This window comes from Panthera tigris, chromosome E1 (genome assembly GCF_018350195.1).
Source record: "Panthera tigris isolate Pti1 chromosome E1, P.tigris_Pti1_mat1.1, whole genome shotgun sequence".
Lineage (NCBI taxonomy): Eukaryota > Metazoa > Chordata > Mammalia > Carnivora > Felidae > Panthera > Panthera tigris.
In genome coordinates, this window is record NC_056673.1 from 4,952,154 (window position 1) to 4,974,009 (window position 21,856).

Here is a 21,856-nt window from a genome sequence, read left to right on the forward strand (position 1 = left end):
CGCTGACAAAATCCAAAGGCAGGGCGACCACTGGTGGCGAAACAAGAAAGGAATTTGTTTCAGTGAGGCCAACACCGGCAAGACAGCGGACCAGCGTCTCAAACGCTGTCTCCGAAGTGCCAGAAAAACTTCTAGGCTTACGGAAGGAAAATGTAGGGCGAGGGTCGGTGTGTGCCAGCAGGTGGCAGTGCAGGTCAAGTGGAACCCTGTGTTGGGGTCTCATGCAGGGTCTTGCTGGCTCAGGAAGGTCCTTATGGTTTGAGGGGGTGGTTCGATCCCCATCTGGGGACTCTTTGCCCGCAGGGTCTGTTGCCCGAGTTAAGGGATGAGCTGGAAAGCAGAACTTCATCAGTTAGAACGTTTGAGGTCAAAACGGAAGTAGCTGGAGTCAGTGCTGCTCCTGGGTGGTGGAAGGTCATGTTTGAACCCTGTAGGTCCAACCACCCTGCCTGTTCCCCAAAGCTACCTTCCTCACATTAGAGGAAAGAAGAGAACGCAGAGTGAGAGGCGGAGAGAGAAAGAGGCCTCTGTCTGTGTGCATTTTCTGATTAGTATTTATGCATTTCTTTCCCAAGCTCTAGGAACTTTGAGTGCCCTGTAAGCATTATGGTAATTTCTTAGTGATGACAGTTCTGTTAGCATCTTACACAGCTCACAGCTTTTCTGCAGACAGCCTCGTTTATCTTCATGGGCTTTTATTATAAAAGGTATTTACATATTCTACATATTTACAATTCTTTCCCACCCCCAAAACCAACAAAATTTCCCTGCGCATTGCTCATGAATTTCTTATGAACTAAAGACACCGAAATATTCGCTGTCCTCCCCTTGCTTGTTTTACAGTCCTTTTTTTTTGTTGTTGTTGTTGTGTAATTTACCCTCTGATTAGTCTTCCCCAGGCTCATTTACACATCCATAGGCCTCATCATTTTTGCTGTTCTAAGGCATCTTTATCACTTCAAATCAGGAGCACGTGCTCCTGGCCTTCTTTTAGCTCAATCTCCTAAAATGCTGTAGGAGTTTCTTTAACTCAGTGTCATTCCTGCTGGGTGCCCGGCCCTGTGCTTAGGGCCTGGACCCTGCGGGTGGATTTGCAGTGTGTTCTTGGAGTAGGGAGTCTGTGGGCTGGGACGGGGTGGGGTGGGGGGACAGACAGGCACACATAGAAACAATGGCTGCATGTTGGGGATAAAGGCCAGTCAGAGAATGTGGCTTCTTAGTGAGTTCCACTGCCCAATCAGCCCTGGAACCCGAGAGCAAGTCCTGACCACCCTCACTGTTCTATTCCTTATCTGAAAAAAAGGGGCCCCTGAGTGGCCCAGTTGGTTGAGCGTCTGACTTCGGCTCAGGTCATGATCTCACAGATTGTGAGTTCAAGCCCTACATTGCGCTCTCTGCTGTCAGCACGGAGCCTGGAGCCTGCTTCGGAATCTGTGTCTGCCCCTCCCCAGCTCATGCCCTCTCTCTCGCTCTCCCTCTGTCAAAAATAAATAAACATTAATTATTTTGTAATTTTTCTAAAAAAACTAATAAAGGAGAGGGTAGTGTTTTAGGCTGAATTGCACCCCCGGCCAAGTTCATATATCAAAGTCCTAACACCCAGTACTTCAGAATGTGGCCGTGTTTGAAGAGTTGACCGAGAAAAGAGGCAGAACTGAAATAAAACGAAAGCATTTATTTGGGGGTCCCAGAATTGCATTTTGGGGGGGGCACAGATTCGGGTAGCAGCCCAAATTGTGTCCCATGAGGAACACAAGTCAGGTTTCTGAAGACACAAGGGAATGTTTGTGTATGTTGTTCACAAATAGTTTTGATTGGTGTTAGTGGCAGAAAGCCAGTGGTGGCTGGACATCATTGGTCACCAAGGATGCCACCAAGCAGAAGTCCATTCCTGTGGCAACTACAGGTGTTCGTGCAGAGTCCCTGGAACATTTGTGGTTTGGCCCAGCTCAGAAGTTCTACCCAATGAGGATGTACTCGAGGACCACCTCCCTAATAGTCCCCTGGCTCCCTTGTAAAACTGCTTGACGTAAGCGACTCCATTTCATTTCACCTTTCACAGGAGATAGGATCTGAAAAGAGGTAATTAAGTTAAAATGAGATCACTAGGGTGGGCCCTGATCCAATAGGACTGGTGTCCTTTTCTTTTTTAATGTTTACGTATTTATTTAGAGAGAGAGAGCAGGGGAGGGGCAGAGAGAGAGGGAAAGAGAGAATCCCAAGCAGGCTCCATGCTGCCAGCACAGAGCCCCACACGGGGCTCCATCTCGCCAACCACAAGATCATGACCTGAGCCAAAATCGAGACGGATGCTCAACCGACTGAGCCACCCAGGCGCCCCCATGACTGGTGTCCTTCTAAGAAGAGGAGATGGGGACACACAAACACAACACACACAGAGGGAAGATCACGTGAAGACACAGCGAAGAAAGACGACAGCCATCTAGGAGCCAAAGAGGGAGGCCTTGGAAGAAACCAGCCCTGTCTGCACCTTCACCTTGGACTTCCGGCCTCCAGAATCCTAGAAAAGGGATGTCTGTTGTTGAAGCCCCGCAGTCTGGGCTACATTGTTACGGAAGCCCCGGCAAACTCATGCAGGGAGTGATTATACTACCTGCCGACCAAACAGGAGTATATGGCAAAGGAGAGACTAGTGTGGAAAGTGCCTTGTAAACTATGGTGTGCCATAAAGCCACCGTGGAGTTTTATAACTTTCGCTATTGTCTGGGACCTTCAAGGTCACTGTGTAGACATCTGTTGTTTTCACCTGTGCAGGGCTCATCCCCCTCCTTCTAGGGTCAGCACCCCAGTTATTTGGGGAGGGACCCACCTCCCTCCCCCGGGGCATGTATTATACTCAGAGGGCTGACCATGCTGCCCCCTTTCCAGAAATAGGGAGGTGACCCCAGGCTGCCACTCGGCGTAACCCATCCTCCTGACCGCACCGACTGGGTCTGGGATGGTACGTGATCCCAGTTGGCCACGTTCGGTCCTGGGAGCTGTGCTGGACTGGGGTCGCCAGATAAAATACGGGGTGCTTAGTGACATTTGACTTTCACATCGACAAGGAATCATTCTTTTAGTATGAGTATGTCCCAAATCTTTGCAAAGTCTGGTAACCCAGACTGCTTCCCTTTTTTTTTTTTTTTTTTTTTTTTTTTGCTGACTGTGTTGAGCTGACCACATATATGCCAAAGCTTCCAGCAGAAAGCCTTCCTGAGGGTGAAATCATGTAGAGGAATCCGAGGTCAGAGACAAAGAAGGCAGGTACCAGAGGACATCACTTGAGGCTCTAGAACCAGCCACGTTCAACGCTGGGGGCTGCCGCGCCCCCCCTTCAGTTTTGTGAGCCAGCAGAGTCCCCTCTTTCTACGTACGCCTGTGCGAGTGGGGCTTTCGTCACCCATGACCGCAGAACGATGGCTTGTAAAACCATGAATCAGTACTTAGACCTATGCTTGAAATCCTGTGTTTTGCAAAGACAGGGAAGAGAAGGCTTAGCCTGAAAAGTCATGAGAAATAAGTTTTTTTCTCAAAGTATATTTATTTATTTTGAGAGGGAAAGATAGCATGAGTGGGGGAGGGCCAGAGAGCAATGGAGAGAGAGAGAGAATCCCAAGCAAGTTCCGTGCTATCAGCGCAGAGCCCAGCTCGAGGCTCAGTCTCGTGAACCATGAGGTCATGACCTGAGCCAGAATCAAAAGTCGGACGCTCAACTGACCGAGCCACCCAGGCGCCCCAAGAAATAAGTCTGAAAGAATCCAGTATCCCAGAGAGGTCTGCCTGAGGAGTCACTTCGTCTCCCTTTCTAACTGCAGCGTTACAGTACGGTCGAGATGATGCCACGTGGGTGGGGGCAGGGGCCTGTCACGGTGGCTTCTGCAGAAGGGGCGGCTCGACAGGCCTCCATTCTGCCGGGCTGTCCCCCAGCTGCCAGAGCCGTGACAGCATCAGGAAAGCAGCGGGAGCCACCGGTGCCTGGGCAGCACGCGGATACCTGTCCCCGGAAGACTTGGAAACAGAGGTGCTCGCTTGTGCTCTGCAAGTGGGATTATAAATTCAGTAACTTGAATTTTTTGACGGAGCAGAGACCGGCAGACTCAACACGGACAGACGTAGCCGGCCTCCCGGGGCCACGGGATTGACGGGCAGCGGATGAGGCCTTGAGCGTGTCTAAAAAAGAGTGTCAGCAGAGGGGGCTTGGTGGCCGTGAAAACCCAGAGTCCTGTCCATCCAGTGGGCCAGGGTAGGCCCAGCTCACACCAGCTCAGGCCAGAGAGGGGCTTTCCTCCGCCGGCCGGGGACACTCAAGGTTCCCCGTCAAATGTCCTCGCGCAGGCTGATGTCGACCGAGAGGCACCTCACAAGCTCCGTTCCTCTCTGTGCTGTGATTCTAGAGTTCTGGAGAGTGTGGCCTCACACCCACCTCGCCTGCAGAGCGGAAACCGAGCTGACCTGCTGGCCCCAGCCATCTCGCCCGCTTCTGAGTGCAGCTGAGGAGGCACCGTTCTTCTCTCTTACAGACTCACTTACCTTGTACCCATCCCCCTTACCTGTCCTGTCATCAGCCACTCAGGGGTGGGGTGGAGCAGGAGAGACTGAGTCCGCGGCAGGGTCATCGTCGGTGAGTGTCCTGAACGCGGGTGTTGGTGATGCCCGCTGGATGCCGTGTGTGGGGGCAGAGATGACAGGGGCTAAGAATCCTGCCTGTGCCAGATCCTGTCCCATCCACCTTTCTCCATCCACCGCACTGGATCTCCACCCTTCTGTCCAGTCTGCTGATTCTGTCTGTGTGAGGGAAGCGTTGCTGTTGGCAGGGGTTGGGGCGGGGAGGTGGGGTCGGGAAAGGACAATGGAGGGATTCCTCCCCCAGCTCTAAAGACTGCACCTAAGGTCTCTGAAATCAGACGTGTACCTCACCGGGGCAAGGATTGATTTGCTTTTGCAAAACCCACCTGGTCTCCATAAGGGACTGGGTTTCTGATGAGGGAGCGTGCGGCAAGCGGAGGGCAGAGGACAGGCTAACAGCACCCCCTCCCTCCAGGCGGGATCTGTGTGATATTCCTGGGACACGCCTGCCTACCCGAGAACAAAGGAACGGGGTTTAAGTGCTGGCCGTGGCGACGTGGGAAACTAAGGCAAATGAAAAATTCAATTCCCTTATTGCCTACCGCCCACTGACAAGTCCTTGAAACGGGCAGAGTGACCGTCCTCCAGGAGCTCAGCTGCCTCGATGATGACACTTTGCTGGGGGCAAAGAGAGAACCTGAGCTTAATATTATCCCAACCTCGAGGATTCTGCAAGTCAATTTCCTTTATCTCAGCTGCCCCAAGATATATGCTGGCAGTCGTACTCTAAGCTTATGGCCCCCTGATATGCATCTGAAGGGTCTCATGACTGGGGTTTTATTAGATGGTAATAAATGGTGTTTCCTTAGCAACAGCTAGCCCCTCAAGGTCCTGGAAACCTTGCTTCCAAAATTCCTTAGAGACTTATGCTGTCCCTGCCCCCCTCCCAACCTGAGGGTATGTAACCAGTCTCTCCTCACAACCCCAGGGCAGCTCTTCCTGACCACGGGTCCTGTCCCTGGGCTTTAATAAAATCACCATTTTGCACCAAAGACATCTTTTTCAAGAGTTTTTTCTTGGACATCGGCTCTGGACCACCCCACCATCACCCCAAAACTTTGTTATTTCTACTACCGGCAAGACTCAGACCACGTTATGAAAGCCTTAAAGCCCACCCATACTGATTGACAGTGCAAGTCACCTGCCTCGAATAATGTTCCTCAAAATTCCGGATGTTCCCCTTATACCCACGGAGGGAGAATGTGGACAGTTCGACGTAGCGTCGACGTATATTTCTATCCATCGCTCGGCTCCCTAGCAGCGTGCTGATTTCACACATTCACTAAATATTTATTCAGACTCTCCTCTGCATCAGGCGCCATGCTGGTAACCGAGGACGTGACTGTGAACAGAAGCGCCAGGTCCTTGCCCCTTGGCGTTTGCAGACTGAGCGATAATCACGGCAACAGGCCGGTGATCACAGCAGGGAAGGGCGGGCAAGTAGGACTGCAGTAGGGATGTGTGAAACAGGGGAATCGGACTTTTTCCAAAGGCTTCTAGAAACTTCCTGGAGAGGGCACTGAGAGATGAAGGGTGAGTGCAGATGAGGGAGGTATGGGGCAGGGCTTCATGCAGAGCACGGGGCAGGCCACAAGGCCCCGAATTGGGAAGCAAAGGCCGGGGCCCCGGTGTGAGTGGAGAAAAGTGCAGGTCAAGGAGCTTGGTTTTATCCTGAGTACAATGGAGAGCTGAGCTGGGGTGGCGAGGAGGGAGGCGTGGGCGGGCCAAGGCTGAGAGAGCCCAGAGGAGGCTCAGGGACTGGCCAGCAGGTGCTTGCAGCAGACCAGCCCACACATGATGCTGGCTGGGACTGGGAGGGGGGGGGCAGTGGCCACGGGGAGAAAAGCCCGCTGGAGCAACACTGAGGACAGAAAGCCAACGGGGAATAGCACACGAGAGTCCGCTCTCCGCGTGATGGCCCATTAAGTGTTTGGGTCTGCGTGCTTGAGGCCTGACTATGGCAGGCCGGTGAGCTCCGGGAGGACTCCGAGACCTCTTGACACCTGCCCACGATGGGATCCCTCCCCTACGTGGCCTTGGCTCTGTTCAGATTCCCTGGTGGGTCGTTCGTTGCCTGGCCTCAGTTGGACTTCCCTCGTCCTCTGGTGGGAACCAGGGGTCCTTTCTCCTGCATCTCCTTACACTCGGCTTTTATTGCTTTCCCAGCGCATCTTGGTTTTTCCCTTGTGCTGGTTGATCTGTGTGTGAGTGTGCTGTTCCTGTTCCTGGACTATCCCACGAACGGTCACTTATTTCCATCTCTCTCGTGGGGGTACCTGGCATACTTGGATACAGGGCCTGCTTGCTTGCCTCTCAGCCGTTCTCAATACCACAAAGAGTTACTACCCCTACCCTTGACTTTTGGAGCCTCATTCCGTGAAGGTGGGAATAGTACTTGGAGGTGGGAAAGGTGAAGTGACTTTGGAACCCTCTTCTCTCTGATCCCCACCTGAGTCAGGACCAGGCTGTTAGGACCGTGGGTGTCCACAAGGTGGCGGACTCCTGCTACCAGTGGAGTCCAGGAGGCTCAGCGGCTCTGTAGTTGGGGGGGGGGGGGGGGGGAAGGAGAGAGGGAGGGAGGGAGGGCAAGGCGGGGCTGGCTGTTTCCGTTGGCTCCCCCTGCCTGCTTGCAGTGTAGACTCTCTGGGTGGTTGCGGAGTCGGGATCGGGGGAAGAGGTACAGACAGAACTTTGTACCAGGAAATACTGGTGTCCAAATGGGAGCGTTGCAAGGGAAGAGCTGAGCTTTGCCTGTGTCCTAGTGCAAACTGCTTACCGCCCGCCCCGCCCCCGCCCCGCCCCCGCCCCGCCGAGATTCCAGGGAAAGTTAAGATAGATATGTTTAAGAGGAACAATCGCTTCTAATGTTAGAGCACTCCAAAAGTAAATAATAATGATAATAGCAATCAGCTGTTGAGTATTTACTGTGAACCGGGCTGCTGCCTTTTGATGTCCTTGACACCCTAAAGTGACCGCGAAGTCTGGATTTCTAGATCTAAACTCACACTCTTGCTCCCATCCTACAAGACCTGGCCCTCCCAGCTCTCCCTCCGTCCCAGATGGCACCATCACCCTTTTACTCTTTGAATTAGTTGCCTAGGAGTGACTTGGCTGGTTACCACCAAGCTGGGGACTTAAAACAACAGAAATTCATTCTTCCACTGCTCTGGAGACCCGAAGTCCAGCCAGGGGTCAGCAGGAACAGGCTCCCCGCCGAAGGCTCTGGGGAGACTCCTTTCTGGCCTCTTTCAGCTTTTGGTGGCTTCTTGTGGTCACGTGACTCCAGTCTCCCTCTGTCCCTTCACAACGCCTTCTCTGGTCCCTGTCTTCATCCTTTTGTCTCTTATAAGGAGACGGATGGACAGGATCGTTGGCACTTAGGGCCCCCCTGGGTAATCCAGGTTGATCTCACCCGCAGATCCTCAACTCAATTATATCTGCAAAGACCCCTTTCTCTAAAACAGGTCCCATTCACCAATTCCCAATAGGTTAGGTCGCAGATAGACATTTTCAGGGCCACCATTCAGTGCACGAATGCCACTGTGGAAACCTAGGTGTTACCCTGGACACCTCTTCCTCCTCCCTCCCTCTGAAGTCCGCCACCGATTCCGGAGGACTTTTCTGCTCCATGACCCTTTGTCTTCGTTGCCAACACCCAGTCCAAGCCATCGGCGTTTCTTCCCTAACCTCCTCACTGGTTTCCCTGCGTCCACCATGTTGTGGACTGAACCGTGGTCCCGCTCCCCAATTCGTATATTCAAGCTCTATCCCCCAGTGTTGGTGGCTTTGGGAGATGGAGACTTTCACGAGATAAAGTTAGATGAGGTCCCAAGGGTGGGGCCCTAATACGATAGGACTGCCGTCCTTACAGGAAGAGATACCAGAGAGATCTCTCTCCACGCAGGGACAGTGGAAAGCCACGTGAGGACCCAGTGAAGAGCTGGCCGTGCGCAAGCCAGGAAGAGAGACCACTCCAGAATGTCCCCCTGATGGCACCTTGGCCTCAGACTTCCTATCTACAGAACTAGGAGAAAATAAATGTCCGTGGACACAGCCACCCAGCCTGTGCTGTTTTGTTCCAGGGGCCCAAGCAAACTCATGCACCTCGTATACGCTCCCTCCCACCCAGTCTCTCCATTGCAGCCGGCGACCCGAGCGAGACGCAAATATCAAACCTGTGCTTAAAGTCAGGCCTCCTTCCCTCCCTCCCTTCCTTGCACAAATTGGTGCAGGCACTGTGCTGAGCACTAGGGAGCTGGCGCTGAGCAAAGCAGCCAAGGCCGCCTGATGGTCCTGTGTGAAGCATACGCCCGCCCCAGCGGCCTGTGGCTCTGAGGCTTGAACACGGTCCGAGAAACCCAGTCTGGCCAGCCTCTCCCCTTGTTCTCTGCTCCTCTGCCCTCCCCTCCACTTCTCGTAGACACCTGCGCCCCTCTCTTGCACAGCCTTCTCCTGTTCTTCCGGCATGGCTTCTCCACCCCTCTGGGGAGCTGTGGAGCTCTGTGGCTCCTGCCCAGAAGACTTCCCGTTTGCTTACTTAACTCTGGCTCCTCTCTGCTCTCGGCAGCTCTGTTACAGGCTCTCAGCAGCTGCCCGTCTCCCCTCGCAGCCCTGATCACAATGGCAATTAAATAATTAAGGGTGCAGTGTGGTGTCGGTCTACACCACCAGTCTGAAAGCCCCATAAAGGCGGTGCCTGCTGTTGTCTCCTGATGCTTTCCCAGGGCTTAGCAAAGTCAGAACCTGGCAGGCACTTGTTACTTATTGTTACATGAAGGAGCAAAGGAATGAAGTCGCAGCTCTAATCCTGAGAAGCATCTCACATGCTTGAGATATTTTTGCTCCCAGTGTTCAGCTGGGAAAAGGAAGGCGCGGTAAGGCCAGGTGACTGGCACGGGGTCACCCAGTTAGTAACAGTTGGACCTGAAATAGGAACCCACAGCTTCTCGGAGCCGTGACTCAGACCCAGTTTGCTAACTTAAACGATGAGAGAATTCTTAACAGAAAAGCGGAAGCATCCCAAATAGAAATTCATTAGGGAATAATTTCTTTTATCAAAATAATTATTGCAGGGAACAGGAGAATGGATAAACAGTCTGTGATATATTCATATGATGGAATGCTACTAACACAAACAAGAAATGAACTAAAAAATGCTATTGCATTAGTGAATTGCAAAAACATCGTACTGAGCCAAAGAAGCCAGGCGGACAAGAGCACACGCTTGGAGAATTCCATTTAAGTGAAATTCTAGAATAGGCAAAATCGTCTATGGTGAAAAGCATCAGGTCAGCGGTTGCCTGTGGGGTGAGAGTGGGAGAGGGCAGGAGGGAACTTTCTGGGGTGGTGACAATTTTCTGTATCTCAGTAGAAGTTTCAGTTACCCGGGCGTGTATGTATTTGTTCAAACTGCATATGCAAGCTTGGGATTTGTTAATTTCTCTGTTTGCAAACTTTATCTCAAAAAAGGAAACCCTTAAGCAAATGTTAAATTCTAGTTAATGATATACACGCCAAAGGGTGGAGGGTACTAACGTCTGCATCTTGAAAACTCATCAAAAATAAGATGGGTTGGGGCACCTGGGTGGCTCAGTCGGTTGAGTGTGCGACTTCCGCTCAGGTCGTGATCTCGCTGTCCCTGAGTTCAAGCCCCGCGTCAGGCTCTGTGCTGACAGCTCAGAGCCTGGAGCCTGCTTCGGATTCTGTGTCTCCCTCTCTCTCTGCCCCTCCCCTACTCGTGCTCTGTCTCTTCCTCTCTCTCTCTCTCTGTCAAAAATAAATAAACATTAAAAAAATTTTTTTAAAAACCTCCGATTCTTGATTTTGGCTCAGGTCATGATCTCTCAGTTGTGGGATCGAGCCCTGTCCTGTGTTGGGCTCTGTGCTGAGTGTGGAGCCTGCTTGGGATTCTCTCTCTCTCTCTCTCTCTCTCTCTCTCTCTCTCGTTCTGCCCCTCTTCCCCGCTTTTGCTCTCTCTCTCTCTTTCTAAAAATAATAAAGAGAAAGAAATAGATTTCTATTTTTAAAAAAAAGGAATAAAAGCAATGAAAACGAAACCCCAGGCTTCTGTTTCAAACTGGATCAAGCTACTTTCTAGGAGCACCTCATCCTGATACTGTCCTCTTGGCGGTAAATTCAAGACCGCCCTCTCAGGGGCTGCAGGGGGTGAGGAGCCTGGATGGCCCCGACAAGGCAGCTCTAAGGCCAGATGCATCCGCCTCCCCATCCCGTCCCCACCACTGACCGGTTACGTGGCCCCGGGTGCATCACCAGACCCCTCCCGGCCTCAGCGTCCTTATCTGTAAAATGCAGCAGGTAAGGTCTAGCTGGCCGCGTGCATACTGGGATTACCGATTATGACCTTATCGAGGTCAGCTACCACCTCCATGCATATCTGTCCCTCCTGTCAGTTCCAAGGTGGGGTCTCCTTGTCCTGTTGCCCCGTTTACTAGCAGCTTTTGACCTTGCTGATCAGGCCTCCTCCTTGAAATACTCTCTGCCCTCAGCCACAGAGCCCAGCCTCCCTGGCTTCTCACAGCCTCCTTTGCTGGATCTCTGTCATCTTTCCAACACGTGGTCCAGGGCTCAGTCTTTAGCCTTCTTCGCCCCTGGCCCTACACCCAACCCTACGTGTGATTTCATTTTAATCTGTTCAGGTCTTTTTTTTTTTTTTTTTTAATTGAGGTAAACTTGATATATAGCATTGTTAGTTCTGTGTGTATGCCATAATAATTCAATATTGGTATACACTACTAAGTGATCACGCTAAATCTAGTAACCAACTGTTACCTTACAACTGACCCCCTTTGCCCTTTCTGCCCACCTCCCGCCTCCCTACCCTTCTGATACCCACCAGTCTGTTCTCTGTATCTATGAGTTCTGTTTTGTCTATTCCTTTTTGTTTTTCAGATTCTACATATAAGTGAAATCATACAGTATCTGTCCTTCTCTGTCTGATGTATTTCACTTAGCATAAGACCCTTGAAAGGACTCTATTCAACACCCTCCCCTCCGCCATGTTCGCAAGCAAAACTCACACATGTCTGCGCTTGGTCCTAACTCTGTTTTTCCAAGGTCACGGTGCGTCACATTCTCAGAAAGTGGACCCCAACTGCAAAATGTATTCTTCTCTAGGCTGACCACACCTGTGTCCCAGACAGGCGCTACACGGAGCCCCTTCAAAACCTGTCCACCCATGTTGTTCTAAATGGCAAGGTTTTCTCCTTGTTCATGGCTGAGTAGTATTCCATTGTACATAGGTACACATCTTCTTTTGCAACCATCCATCAGTGGACACTTCGGATGTTTCCACATCTCAGTTCTTATGGGTAATGCTGCAGCGAACGTGGGGGGGGGGAGCAGACATCTTTTTGTTTTTTATTTTATTTTATTTTTAATTTTTTAATATTTATTTATGAGACAGAGAGAAAGAGAAAGAGGGTGAGCAGGGGAGGGGCAGAGAGAGGGAGACGCAGAATCCGAAGCAGGCTCCAGACTCAGCTGTCAGCACAGAGCCCGACGTGAGGCTCAAACTCGTGAAATGCGAGATCGTGAGCTGAGCCGAAGCTGGATGCTTAACTGACTGAGCCACCCAGGCGCCCTGAGCAGACATCTTTTTGAACTCGTGTTTTTGTTTCCTTGGGATAAATACCCAGAAGCGGAACAGCTGGATCATATGGTAGGCGTAATTCTTCGATCTTTTGGGAGCCTCCATTCTGTTTTCTGCCGTGGCTGCACCAACTTACGTCCCCGCCAACAGGGCACGAGGGCTCCCTTTTCTCCACATCCTTGCCAGCACTGTTCTTTCTTGTCTTTTTGAGACTAGCCATTCTGACAGGTGCAAGATGAAACCTCCTGGACGTTTTCACTTGCGTTTCCCTGTTGACGAGTGATGTTGAACATTTTTTCATGTGTCTCAGGGCTGTCCGTGTCTTCTTTGGAAAAATGTCCATATAGATCCTCTGCCCGTTTTCAGTCAGATTGTTTGTAGGGTTTTGTGCTGCTGAGCTGTTTGACTTCCTTCTCTGTTTTAGCTTCTTCACCTATTATTGGATTTATGATTTGCAAATGGTTTCTCCTGTGCGGGAGGTCGTGTTTTCATCTTGTTGAGGGTTTCCTCTTGCTGTGCAGAAGCTTTTGAGTTTGATATGATCCCACTTGCTAATTTCTGCTTTTGTTACCTCTGCTTTTGGAGTCAAACCTAAAAATTCAATGCCAAGGCTGATGTCAAGGGGCTTACTGCCTATGTTTTCTTCTAGGAGTTTTATGGTGTCGGATCTTACATTGAAGTCTTTAATCCATTTTGAGTTAATTTTTTTTAAGTTTATTGATTTACTGAGAGAGAGAAAGAGAGAGTGAGCTGGGAGGGGCAGAGAGAGGGAGACAGAGAATCCCAACCAGGCCCCACACTGCCAGCATGGAGCCCAATGTGGGGCTAATATATGCTTTTGCTTTGTGATTATCATGAGGGGCACATAGAGCAGCCTATGTGCATATTAGCTTGTTTTGAGTTGATTGCAGCTTAAATTTGAATGCATTTAAAAACCTCTACATTTTTTTGCCCCTCCTACAAATGTTTTATGTTTTTGATGTCATATTTTACATCTTTTCATTTTGTGTATCCCTTAACTAATTATTATAGTTATAGTTAAGTTTTACTACTTAAAAAAAATTTTTTTTAATGTTTCTTCATTTTTGAGCAACAGAGAGAGACAGAGTGTGAATGGGGGAGGGGCAGAGAGAGAGGGAGACACAGAATCCAAAGCAGGCTCCAGGCTCTGAGCTGTCAGCACAGAGCCCAACGCGGGGCTCAAACCCATGAATTGTGAGATCATGACCTGAGCCGAGGTTGGACACCTAACCAACTGAGCCACCCAGACACCCCACTACTTTTTAAACCTTCATTCTGTCTTTATAAGTGGTTTATACCTTTAATGTACGTTCACCTTTACCAGTGAGATTTTTACTTTCATGTTTTCTTGTTATTGGTTACTCGTTTTCTTTTCTGCTTGAAAAAAAGTCTCTTTAACATTTCTTATAAGGCCGGTGTGGTGGTGATGAACTCCTTTAGCTTTTGCTTGTCTGAAAAACTCTTTATCTCTCCTTCAATTCTGAATGATAGCCTTGCTGGTTAGAATATTCTTGGTTAGAAGTTTTGTTTTCTTCCCTTTCAGAATTTTGAATATATCATGCCACTCCCTTCTGACCTGCAAAGTTTCTACTGAAAAGTCAGCTCTTACGAGTTTTATGGTGATCCCTTTGTATGTAACAAGTTGTTTTACTCTTGCTGCTTTCAAAGTTCTCTTTCATTTTTGACATTTTAATTATAATGTGTTTTGGTGTGGACCTCTTTGAATTCATCTTATTTGTAACTCTCTTTGCTTCCTGGACCTGGATGTCTGTTTCCTTCCCCAGGTTAGGGAAGTTTTCAGCCATTATTTCTTTAAGTAACTTTTCTGCCCCTTTCTCTCTCTTCTCCTCCTAGGACCCCTATGATGTAAATGTTATTCTGCTTGATGGTATCCCATCACTCTCTCCAGCTCTCTTTACTTTTAAAAATTCGTTTTCTTTTTGCTGCTCTGTTTGGGTGAGTTCCACTGCCCTGTCTTCCAGGTTGCTGATCTGTTCTTCTGCTTCATCTAGTCTGCTTTTGAACCCCTCTAGTGTATTTTTCATTTCAGTTATTGTATTTCTTAGCTTTGTGACTTCTCTTTGGTACTTTCTTGTATTCCCTGCCTCTTTGTTGTGCTCTCACTGTGTTCACCTGTCTTGCTGAGTGCAGTGAGAATATTTATGACTGTTATTTTGAACTGTTAAAAATTTTTTTTTTAATGTTTTATTATTTTTGAGAGAGAGAGAGGCAGAGTGTGAAGGGGTAAGGGCAGAGAGAGAGGGAGACACAGAATCCAAAGCAGGCTCCAGGCTCTGAGCTGTCAGCACAGAGCCCGACGCGGGGCTCGAGCTCACAAGCTGTGAGATCATGACCTGAGCCGAAGTTGGATGCTCATCTGAGCCACCCAGGCGTTCCAGTTATTTTGAACTCTTTATCATACATTTTACTTACCTCTGTTTTATTAAGATTTTTTTTCCCCTGAGATTTTGTCTTTTTCTTTTGCTTGGAACATATTCCTTTGTTTTCTCATTTTGCTTGGCTCCCTCTCTTTCTGTGAATTGGCGCACACACAGCTTCCCCTCCCAATCTTGAAGGAGTGGCCCTGTGTAGAAGAGGACCCTTATCTTTCAAACTTGCCCTAGCTCTTGGTTGTCCCTCGCGCTCGTTAAGGTCAACGTAGCCTGACTTACCCTTGACAGGTTCCAGTTGTTGAGCGTGTGCCAAGTGTGTTCCAGATGGAGTGATCTCAGCACCTAGTTCCAGGCTGATGGGAAGCCAGGTTCTCAGGCAGCAGCTTTTAACATACGTAAGTACGTACAGTCCTATGGAACTGCAGTTGTAGACCCTGTTGACCTCTGGACCAGGAGATCTGGAGGTGTTCCCTGGATGACAGGTGAAAGAATCAGGGCTTCGGACAAGTATATAAGCTCGCTTCTGGGAGGTACCTTCAAGCTGTGGCCACGCCAAGAGAGATTGTGAAGATGATGTCTTTCCGCCTGCATTCCCTGAGAGTATCTTTGTAGCCGCTAAACGTGTGGCACACCTAAAGCCTATCCCTTAGCCTGAAGTTCCAGGACACGTAAATGGGCCTTTTTCACAGGCAGAATGGGTGTGTGTTTCAGGCTCTGTCTGTGCGCTGAGTGCCCGGGTGTGCTCTGAACCGTCCTTCTGATTGTTGCAGTCCCATGGGGCCCAGGAACACAAGCCCCTCTGGCCACCAGAGACAGGCGATCAGGAGGTGTTTCCTGAGTGCACACTTTCCCACCAGCTTTAGCAAGGCTGCTGGAGAGTGTCGAGGGAGAGTGTCCTCTTCCTTAGTTTGTTGCTAATCCAGCAACAAACCTGTCACTTCCACTTTGGAAATCTATTCACAGCGGGGCCACTCCTGTCCACCCTGAGGGTTAGTGCTAAAGCTGTCACCTGGACTGTTGCCTTTGCTGCCTCGGTGGCATCTGGGCTTCCCCCATCTTTCCTCCTCAATTCTATTTTCCCCACAGTAGCCAGAACTGTTCTAAAGGAAAAAAAAAAAATCAAGACCCTCCTCATCTCAACACTCTCTAGTGGTGCCAGAAGAAAGTTCTATGTCTGGGTCCTTCCTACAAGGCCTATGACCTCTCTGAGCTCATGTCCCGCCTCTCTCCCCTTTGCTCATTCTACACCATACCTACTGGGTTCCCCGCTTCCCTCCCACATACCACGCACACCGTCCCCTTTCCCGATGGCATTTCTTCCACACGGATTGTTCTCTCTCTGTGGCTTGATCTCTCCCTTCCTTTAGGTTACCATCAGGGGACACCCTATCCTAAAGACTGTACTCCTCTGTCTGAAACAGTACCCTTCTTCACTTTCTACCCATTGAGCCTGCTTTATTTTTCTCCTAAGCGCTTCTCATTGCTTTATATTGTGTATTTAGTTGTGCATTTTTTAATTCTCTTCCCACTTGAACGTGAGCCCTTTGAGAGGATAGACTTTCTATATTTTACCCACCATTGTATCCCCAAGACCCCCAAACAGAGCCTGGCACACAGCAGGCTTGGCAGTAAAAGGTTCACAGGTTGGATGAACCAGTGAGCAAACACATGGCTCAGTGCTGGCCTAGAAAATGCTCCCACAACCTGACTTCCGTTGCCGTAATTATGGGCCTTTATGGACAAATAGGACAGAATTAAGGGGCGAAGACCTGCTTCTGGTCCCAAAGTTGAGACCTGAGTGGAAAAAACCCCTTTATCCCTTGGGTGGTTTCATCGTGGGTGTGAGTCAGAAGTTGTTTTGCAGAGCTGGAGGCTGGAGTGTCACATGCCCCCAGACATTACTGCCCCTTCCTGCTGAATAGTTTTGTCCTCCTGCCCACGCCCCTTCCTCACTTGGCTCCCTGTTTTTGCCTGGGGAGCATTTTTTGAAATGATCCTGACACACCATCACTCAGTGCCTATGCCCCAGGGCACAGGGCTTTCCACCGGCTGCAAGAGAGCACCACTACCCATTTCAGCAGAGTCTGTTAAAAGGCATCCAGCACAAGTCTGCTGGGCGTGCTCTGGAATTAGCTCAGCTTGGATGGCGGCCGGCCGTTCTTATCTCTGCAGACAAATAGATACGGCCCTGCCTGCCACCTGCAGGAAATGGTGCTTTTGATCTCTGTGGGGAAACCTGCCTTATAGCTCTTAAAAATTGAATTATGTTCTGTGTAAATGTGTTTTTAAGACCTCATAGTCTACAGAAAGAAGCAGGATTCAGTTATCAGAAAGGAGATTTGAAGTTACTACAATCAAACAATTATTGAGTGATTTCTTGGTTGATGACGCAGCACTTGTGTGTTAGATAAAGTCCAAATACCTGATAGAAAGCAGCCGGACCAAGAGGGGAGGTTGAGAAATACAGGCATACAGGGGGGCTGGGTGGGGAGATGGAGCGGGGGGAGGGAGAGGGAGAGTGGGAGAGGGAGGGGAGGGAGTGAGGGAGAGAGTTAACCCTTCACATTTGGGGAAGAGTAATCCCAAGAGTTCAAGCTGATGACTGGCGTGGGAAGTACTGTAGCTTCTGTGCCTAGTTGGTGAGCTGGCAGCTAGGGACAGAGTAAATCTTGCTCCCTCCTTCCTTGATTTTTCATCCTTTGCATCCAGCCTATCTGGGAAGAACATAATTGGCTAGAGAGGCTTTGGCAGCAGCCCGACCCAGCTACCAAGCAGCAGCCTGGGATGGACAGAAAGTTGGGCCCCCTCGCGAGTGACAGGTGTTTCCCCTGAAATCTCAGAGGCGACATGACTTGTCTACAGAGTGCGTGGAGGGCAGAGTCCCTCTGGAAGCCTATCTCCCACATGCCCTAGCTTCCCTCCCCCTGCCCACAAACAGACACACTTGAGATTTTTCAAACCACACTCCCTGTGGGGAAGGAGAGAAGGGGCGATTGATTCTCCAGGGACCACTGCCCGGGGTGGGGGGTGGGGGGCACGGAAGGGGATCAGGTGGCTGGGACTCCAGGTGCATCACCCCACACCCCATCTCCAATCAGAGAAGCTCCGTTTGGTTTTGTTTTCCATACTGTGGATCTGTAGAATATATTAACTGAAAAGAGGTTTGCAGCAAATGCAGATTTAGGGTACGTTAGAAAGGGCAGTTGGTACCGACAGACTGAAAACCGGAGTACCTCAGAACACAGATTCTGGAACAGCGCTCCGTGGGTTCAAATCCCAGCTATGCCCCATACTAGTTTTACTTCCTGGTCTGTAAAGCGGCTATAGGAAAACAGAAGGACCCCATGGCGCTGGGAGTATTAAATGAGTGGAAATATGTAAAGCATTTAGAAAAGGCACATTCCATGGCAGACGCTCAATAAACGGGAGCTGCTTTTAAGTCTAGGTGGGGAACCCACGTTCGATTAAACAGCTGTTGCTTTGCTTATCATTTGGGAAATCAGAAAGCCCTTTGATGACGAGTTCTCCCTACCCAAACACTTCACTCTTTAGTATTGATGCCTGGCCAAGTTAATGAAGGCATTGTACCGAGTTAGCCCTTGTGGTTGGAGGAGAGACAAAACACTGTGTAGGCTCAAGAAGTAAGTAAACCGGGGGTGGGGTGGTTATCGTGAGAATGGCACAGGCACCAAGAGAAGACAGAAATCCCAGAACGGGACCAGGGTGGGCTCCTGAACCCGGGACCCAGGATGGTAGGATTCCCAGAGCCCGGAGATGGAAATGAGTCTGGGATCCACATCAGCTTCGGGGCTGGGTTTGGCAGTAACGGCCCATCGTTAATTTGGGTTCAGCTACTTCAGTGTCCGTTCATTCCCACGCCCCTCGCTGGCTTACTCAGCGGCTCTGTTTCTTCTCTGTATCACCCTGCTGATCTCCCGACCCCCACCTCCCTCTCCTTGTTTTGCTCTCCTCCCGTAGCTGGTACAGCACCGTCACCCTGGTGGATTCCGGAGAGAGCACAACTGACTGGTCCAGCTCCCTCTACTGGCCTAGACTCTGGTCTATGGAGCTTGCCAGCCCAGGATTGGCTCTTTGTGGGTCACCTGATCACCACTGTCCAATCAGCTTTGGCGGAGCTGGGATGTTGGGGGGGGCGTGTTGAGGAACGGAGGATGGAAAGGTCACCCAGAACCAAACCTGCAGGGGGGGCAATCGGGAGGGCTGTTGGGGGGGGCCGGGGGGAAGGCACTTGTCCCAAGACCGTCCGCAGGGCAGGCCCCCGAGACTGACTTCCCTACTGCCGAATTGCCTTCATTATTAAGAACAATGAAGTGGGAAGGCCTGCCGGTCTCCCTCTAGGGAGGGATCCCTGTTTGAATTTCTTCTGCAACCAAGGCACCTCCACTCAATGGGCAACCTCATTACTTCATTTCAAGCCAAGTGCTCTGGAGGAAATAAACAGCCCCGAGTGTGGGGTTTGCACACCCAGACACCCGATGGCTCAGGGAGGCAGAGCTCCAGTTTCTTCCCTGATGTGGAAGGAAACCAACTTATCCAAGACAAATCTCTGAGGAAGCAGAATTCCCAAGTCTTTGCAGCAGCTGCATTTTGTTTCTGTTTACTCTTGACTGCCTCAATTTAGGTAGTGTGGTACAAGAATGAAATAAACCAAAAGGTTTATTTGACCTCAGAGTACCCAAAATTGCATCAGTGGATTCCATAAATAAAGAGATGGCCCAAAGTTGATCTGATGGGCAACTCCTCATTTCCGCTTTGCATCTTCTTGCTCCCTGCTTGGAAATACCAGCCTGGGACTGCAGCAAACGCTCAGAGGCGCTATCATCCGCCTCTCACCCCAAAAGAAGGGTAGAAGAAGAGGGTGCGTTCAGCAGAAGGCAACAGATAGTTTTTGAGCATCTCCTGGGTGTCAGGCACGGGAGGTAGACTGGTGTAGCGAACAAGACAGAGAAAAGACCCATTTCTAGAGGGGAAAACAGACAACATGATGAGTAAGAGAAACAGATGGTTTCTGTACGTCACTGCAAGGACTTTGGCTTGACTCTGAATGAGACCGGAAGTCACAGGAGGGTTTGGGGCAAAGGACTGATGTGGTTGGACTTCCATTTTAAGAGTCACTCAGGGGGCGCCTGGGTGGCTCAGTTGGTTAAGCGTCCCACTTCGGCTCAGGTCATGATCTCACGGCTTGTGAGTTTGAGCCCCGCGTCAGGCTCAGTGCTGACAGCTCGGAGCCTGGAGCCTCTTTGGATTCTGTGTCCCTCTCTCGCTCAGCCCCTTACCTGCTCATGCTCTGTCTCTTTCTCTCTCTATCTTTCTTAAGAATAAATAAAACATTAAAAAAAAAAAAGAGTCACTCAGGCTGCTGTGTTGAGAATAGACTGTCCCATCCTGCTGGCGGCATTGACCGTGGAGAGCCTATGCCAATAAACCAGGCAGAGGTCTATCTTTAGGTATGCTGTTACATCGTTGCCTGGACATGAGGTGTTTGTTCACAAACAAAAATCCCTTATTTCCCAAGCTGTCAAGCCAGAAGAGGAACCGTCTCCCCTCTCATATCCTCACGATTAGATTCACTGGTATAAGATCAGAACTCTTGGCCCCCTCAGCTGCCCGGGGGAGAGGTGGAGGTAAACAGGAAGGGGACGAGAGCAGTGGAGTAAGAAGGTACTTACCTCTTCTAGTCTCAACATAGCTGGTGGGGAGACTCTTAAAATGGGAGTCAGGTCATGGCAGTCCTTTGCCTGAAACTTTCCAGAGGCTTCCTATTGACTCAGAGTCAAGCCAAAGTCCTTCATTTCAGACACAAATCACCGAAGTTCCAGAGAATTCTGGAGGAGAATACTCTTCCTGCATCTACAGGTTCCCTTTTCACTACTTGGGGCTCATGGTGATCGAGTAATGGTCAGTGTCCGTCCACTCAGCTAACCCTCACTCTTTCCCGGTGGCTGGCTGACCTCAGGGTGGGGTGCTGAGGCCAGCTAACTTTTGAGGAGAATGTCTGAAATGACTCAACTATAGGATTTGAAAACTGAAAGAGACATAACCTAGCCCATCCCCAGCCCCCAACTCATTCTACAAATGGAGAAACCAAGACCTAAAAGGAGGAAGTGCCCTGTGCCCTGAATGACTTCATTCAGTGACGGGGTGGCCGCTGGACCTCCTCTGGACATGATGGCCCAGCTCCGTGCCAAAAACTTCTCGAGATAGGACAGGCACCTGTCTTCCCCATGAATCCCATCTGCCTCACAAACTCCCTTCTCTGAGTGAGAACCATAATGCTCTCCTCAAGAGCTGATTCATTCTTCCCCCTACCCATGTGTCCATCCATCTATCCATCATTCATTTGTAGTGGGTCTTCATGTCTTCCTTTCCCTTTCCTTTCAACACTGGGATTTTCCTGTATTTCATTTATTCTCCATTCTCCCCCATGGGGCTTGGGTAGGATTGACCCCACCCCCAGCTCCACCCATGCCCTTGACCACAGGGATGGGTTCAGAGAAAGGAACGTCCCCTCCCTCCAAAACATATGCTACTGTTATTGGAAGTGACTTGCTTTCTTCTCCTGGACTGTATGGCGATGGTGTGAGGCCATGACATGTCCCCAGAGTTTCTGGGCCACCACGAGGAGCCTAAAGATGACACTAGCAGCACACAAAACAGGACAAAGAGACATAAAGACCAAGGTTGATTAGGTCCTGGATGAGTTACTGGATCAAGTCTCATTTGAAGTTAGAATTATTTTTGAATATCCAAGATGTTTTAGCTAAATCATTCTTTTTTTTTTTTTTTTGCTTGAGCCAGTTGTAATTGGGTGCTTAATTGGGTACTTTAATTATGTTGCTTGCAACCCAGGGAATCCTGACTGGCACACCGTTTCACCAGCTAACATTCATGGAGTGATTGCCATGTGCTAGCTCTCTGCTCAGTGAGTACCAGTGAGCCTGGTGGAGTCTGGTGTGCCAGAGAGCAAGATTTGCCCCTCCCAGCATGTATCTTTTTGGCAGGTGGATTTTTTAAGGCTATTTTGAAGAAACAGAAAACTCAATAGGTGTTTCTTTCTCCCTCCTCCTAATTGCCTAAAAGAATTTGGATAGAAGACATGCTCCCGGAAGGGTGCTGTCGCTATAGAATATACTAGAGTAGAATATGAACTAGGTATTGTAGGGAGGAGCCTAGCAAGGCTGGT

The 21,856-nt window shown here is 49.9% G+C and overlaps 1 protein-coding gene across 1 annotated transcript in view; it reads left to right on the plus strand.

Moving 5' to 3' along the window:
* ADPRM (ADP-ribose/CDP-alcohol diphosphatase, manganese dependent) overlaps positions 1–9,068 on the plus strand; it is a 35,520-nt gene extending 26,452 nt beyond the window's left edge. The window contains exon 5 of the mRNA XM_042965854.1: positions 8,534–9,068. Within this exon, the coding sequence (XP_042821788.1) occupies positions 8,534–8,565 (32 nt within the window). The 3' untranslated portion in view covers positions 8,566–9,068. The remainder of the gene's footprint in view (positions 1–8,533) is intronic.
* Positions 9,069–21,856: the final 12,788 nt, after the last annotated feature.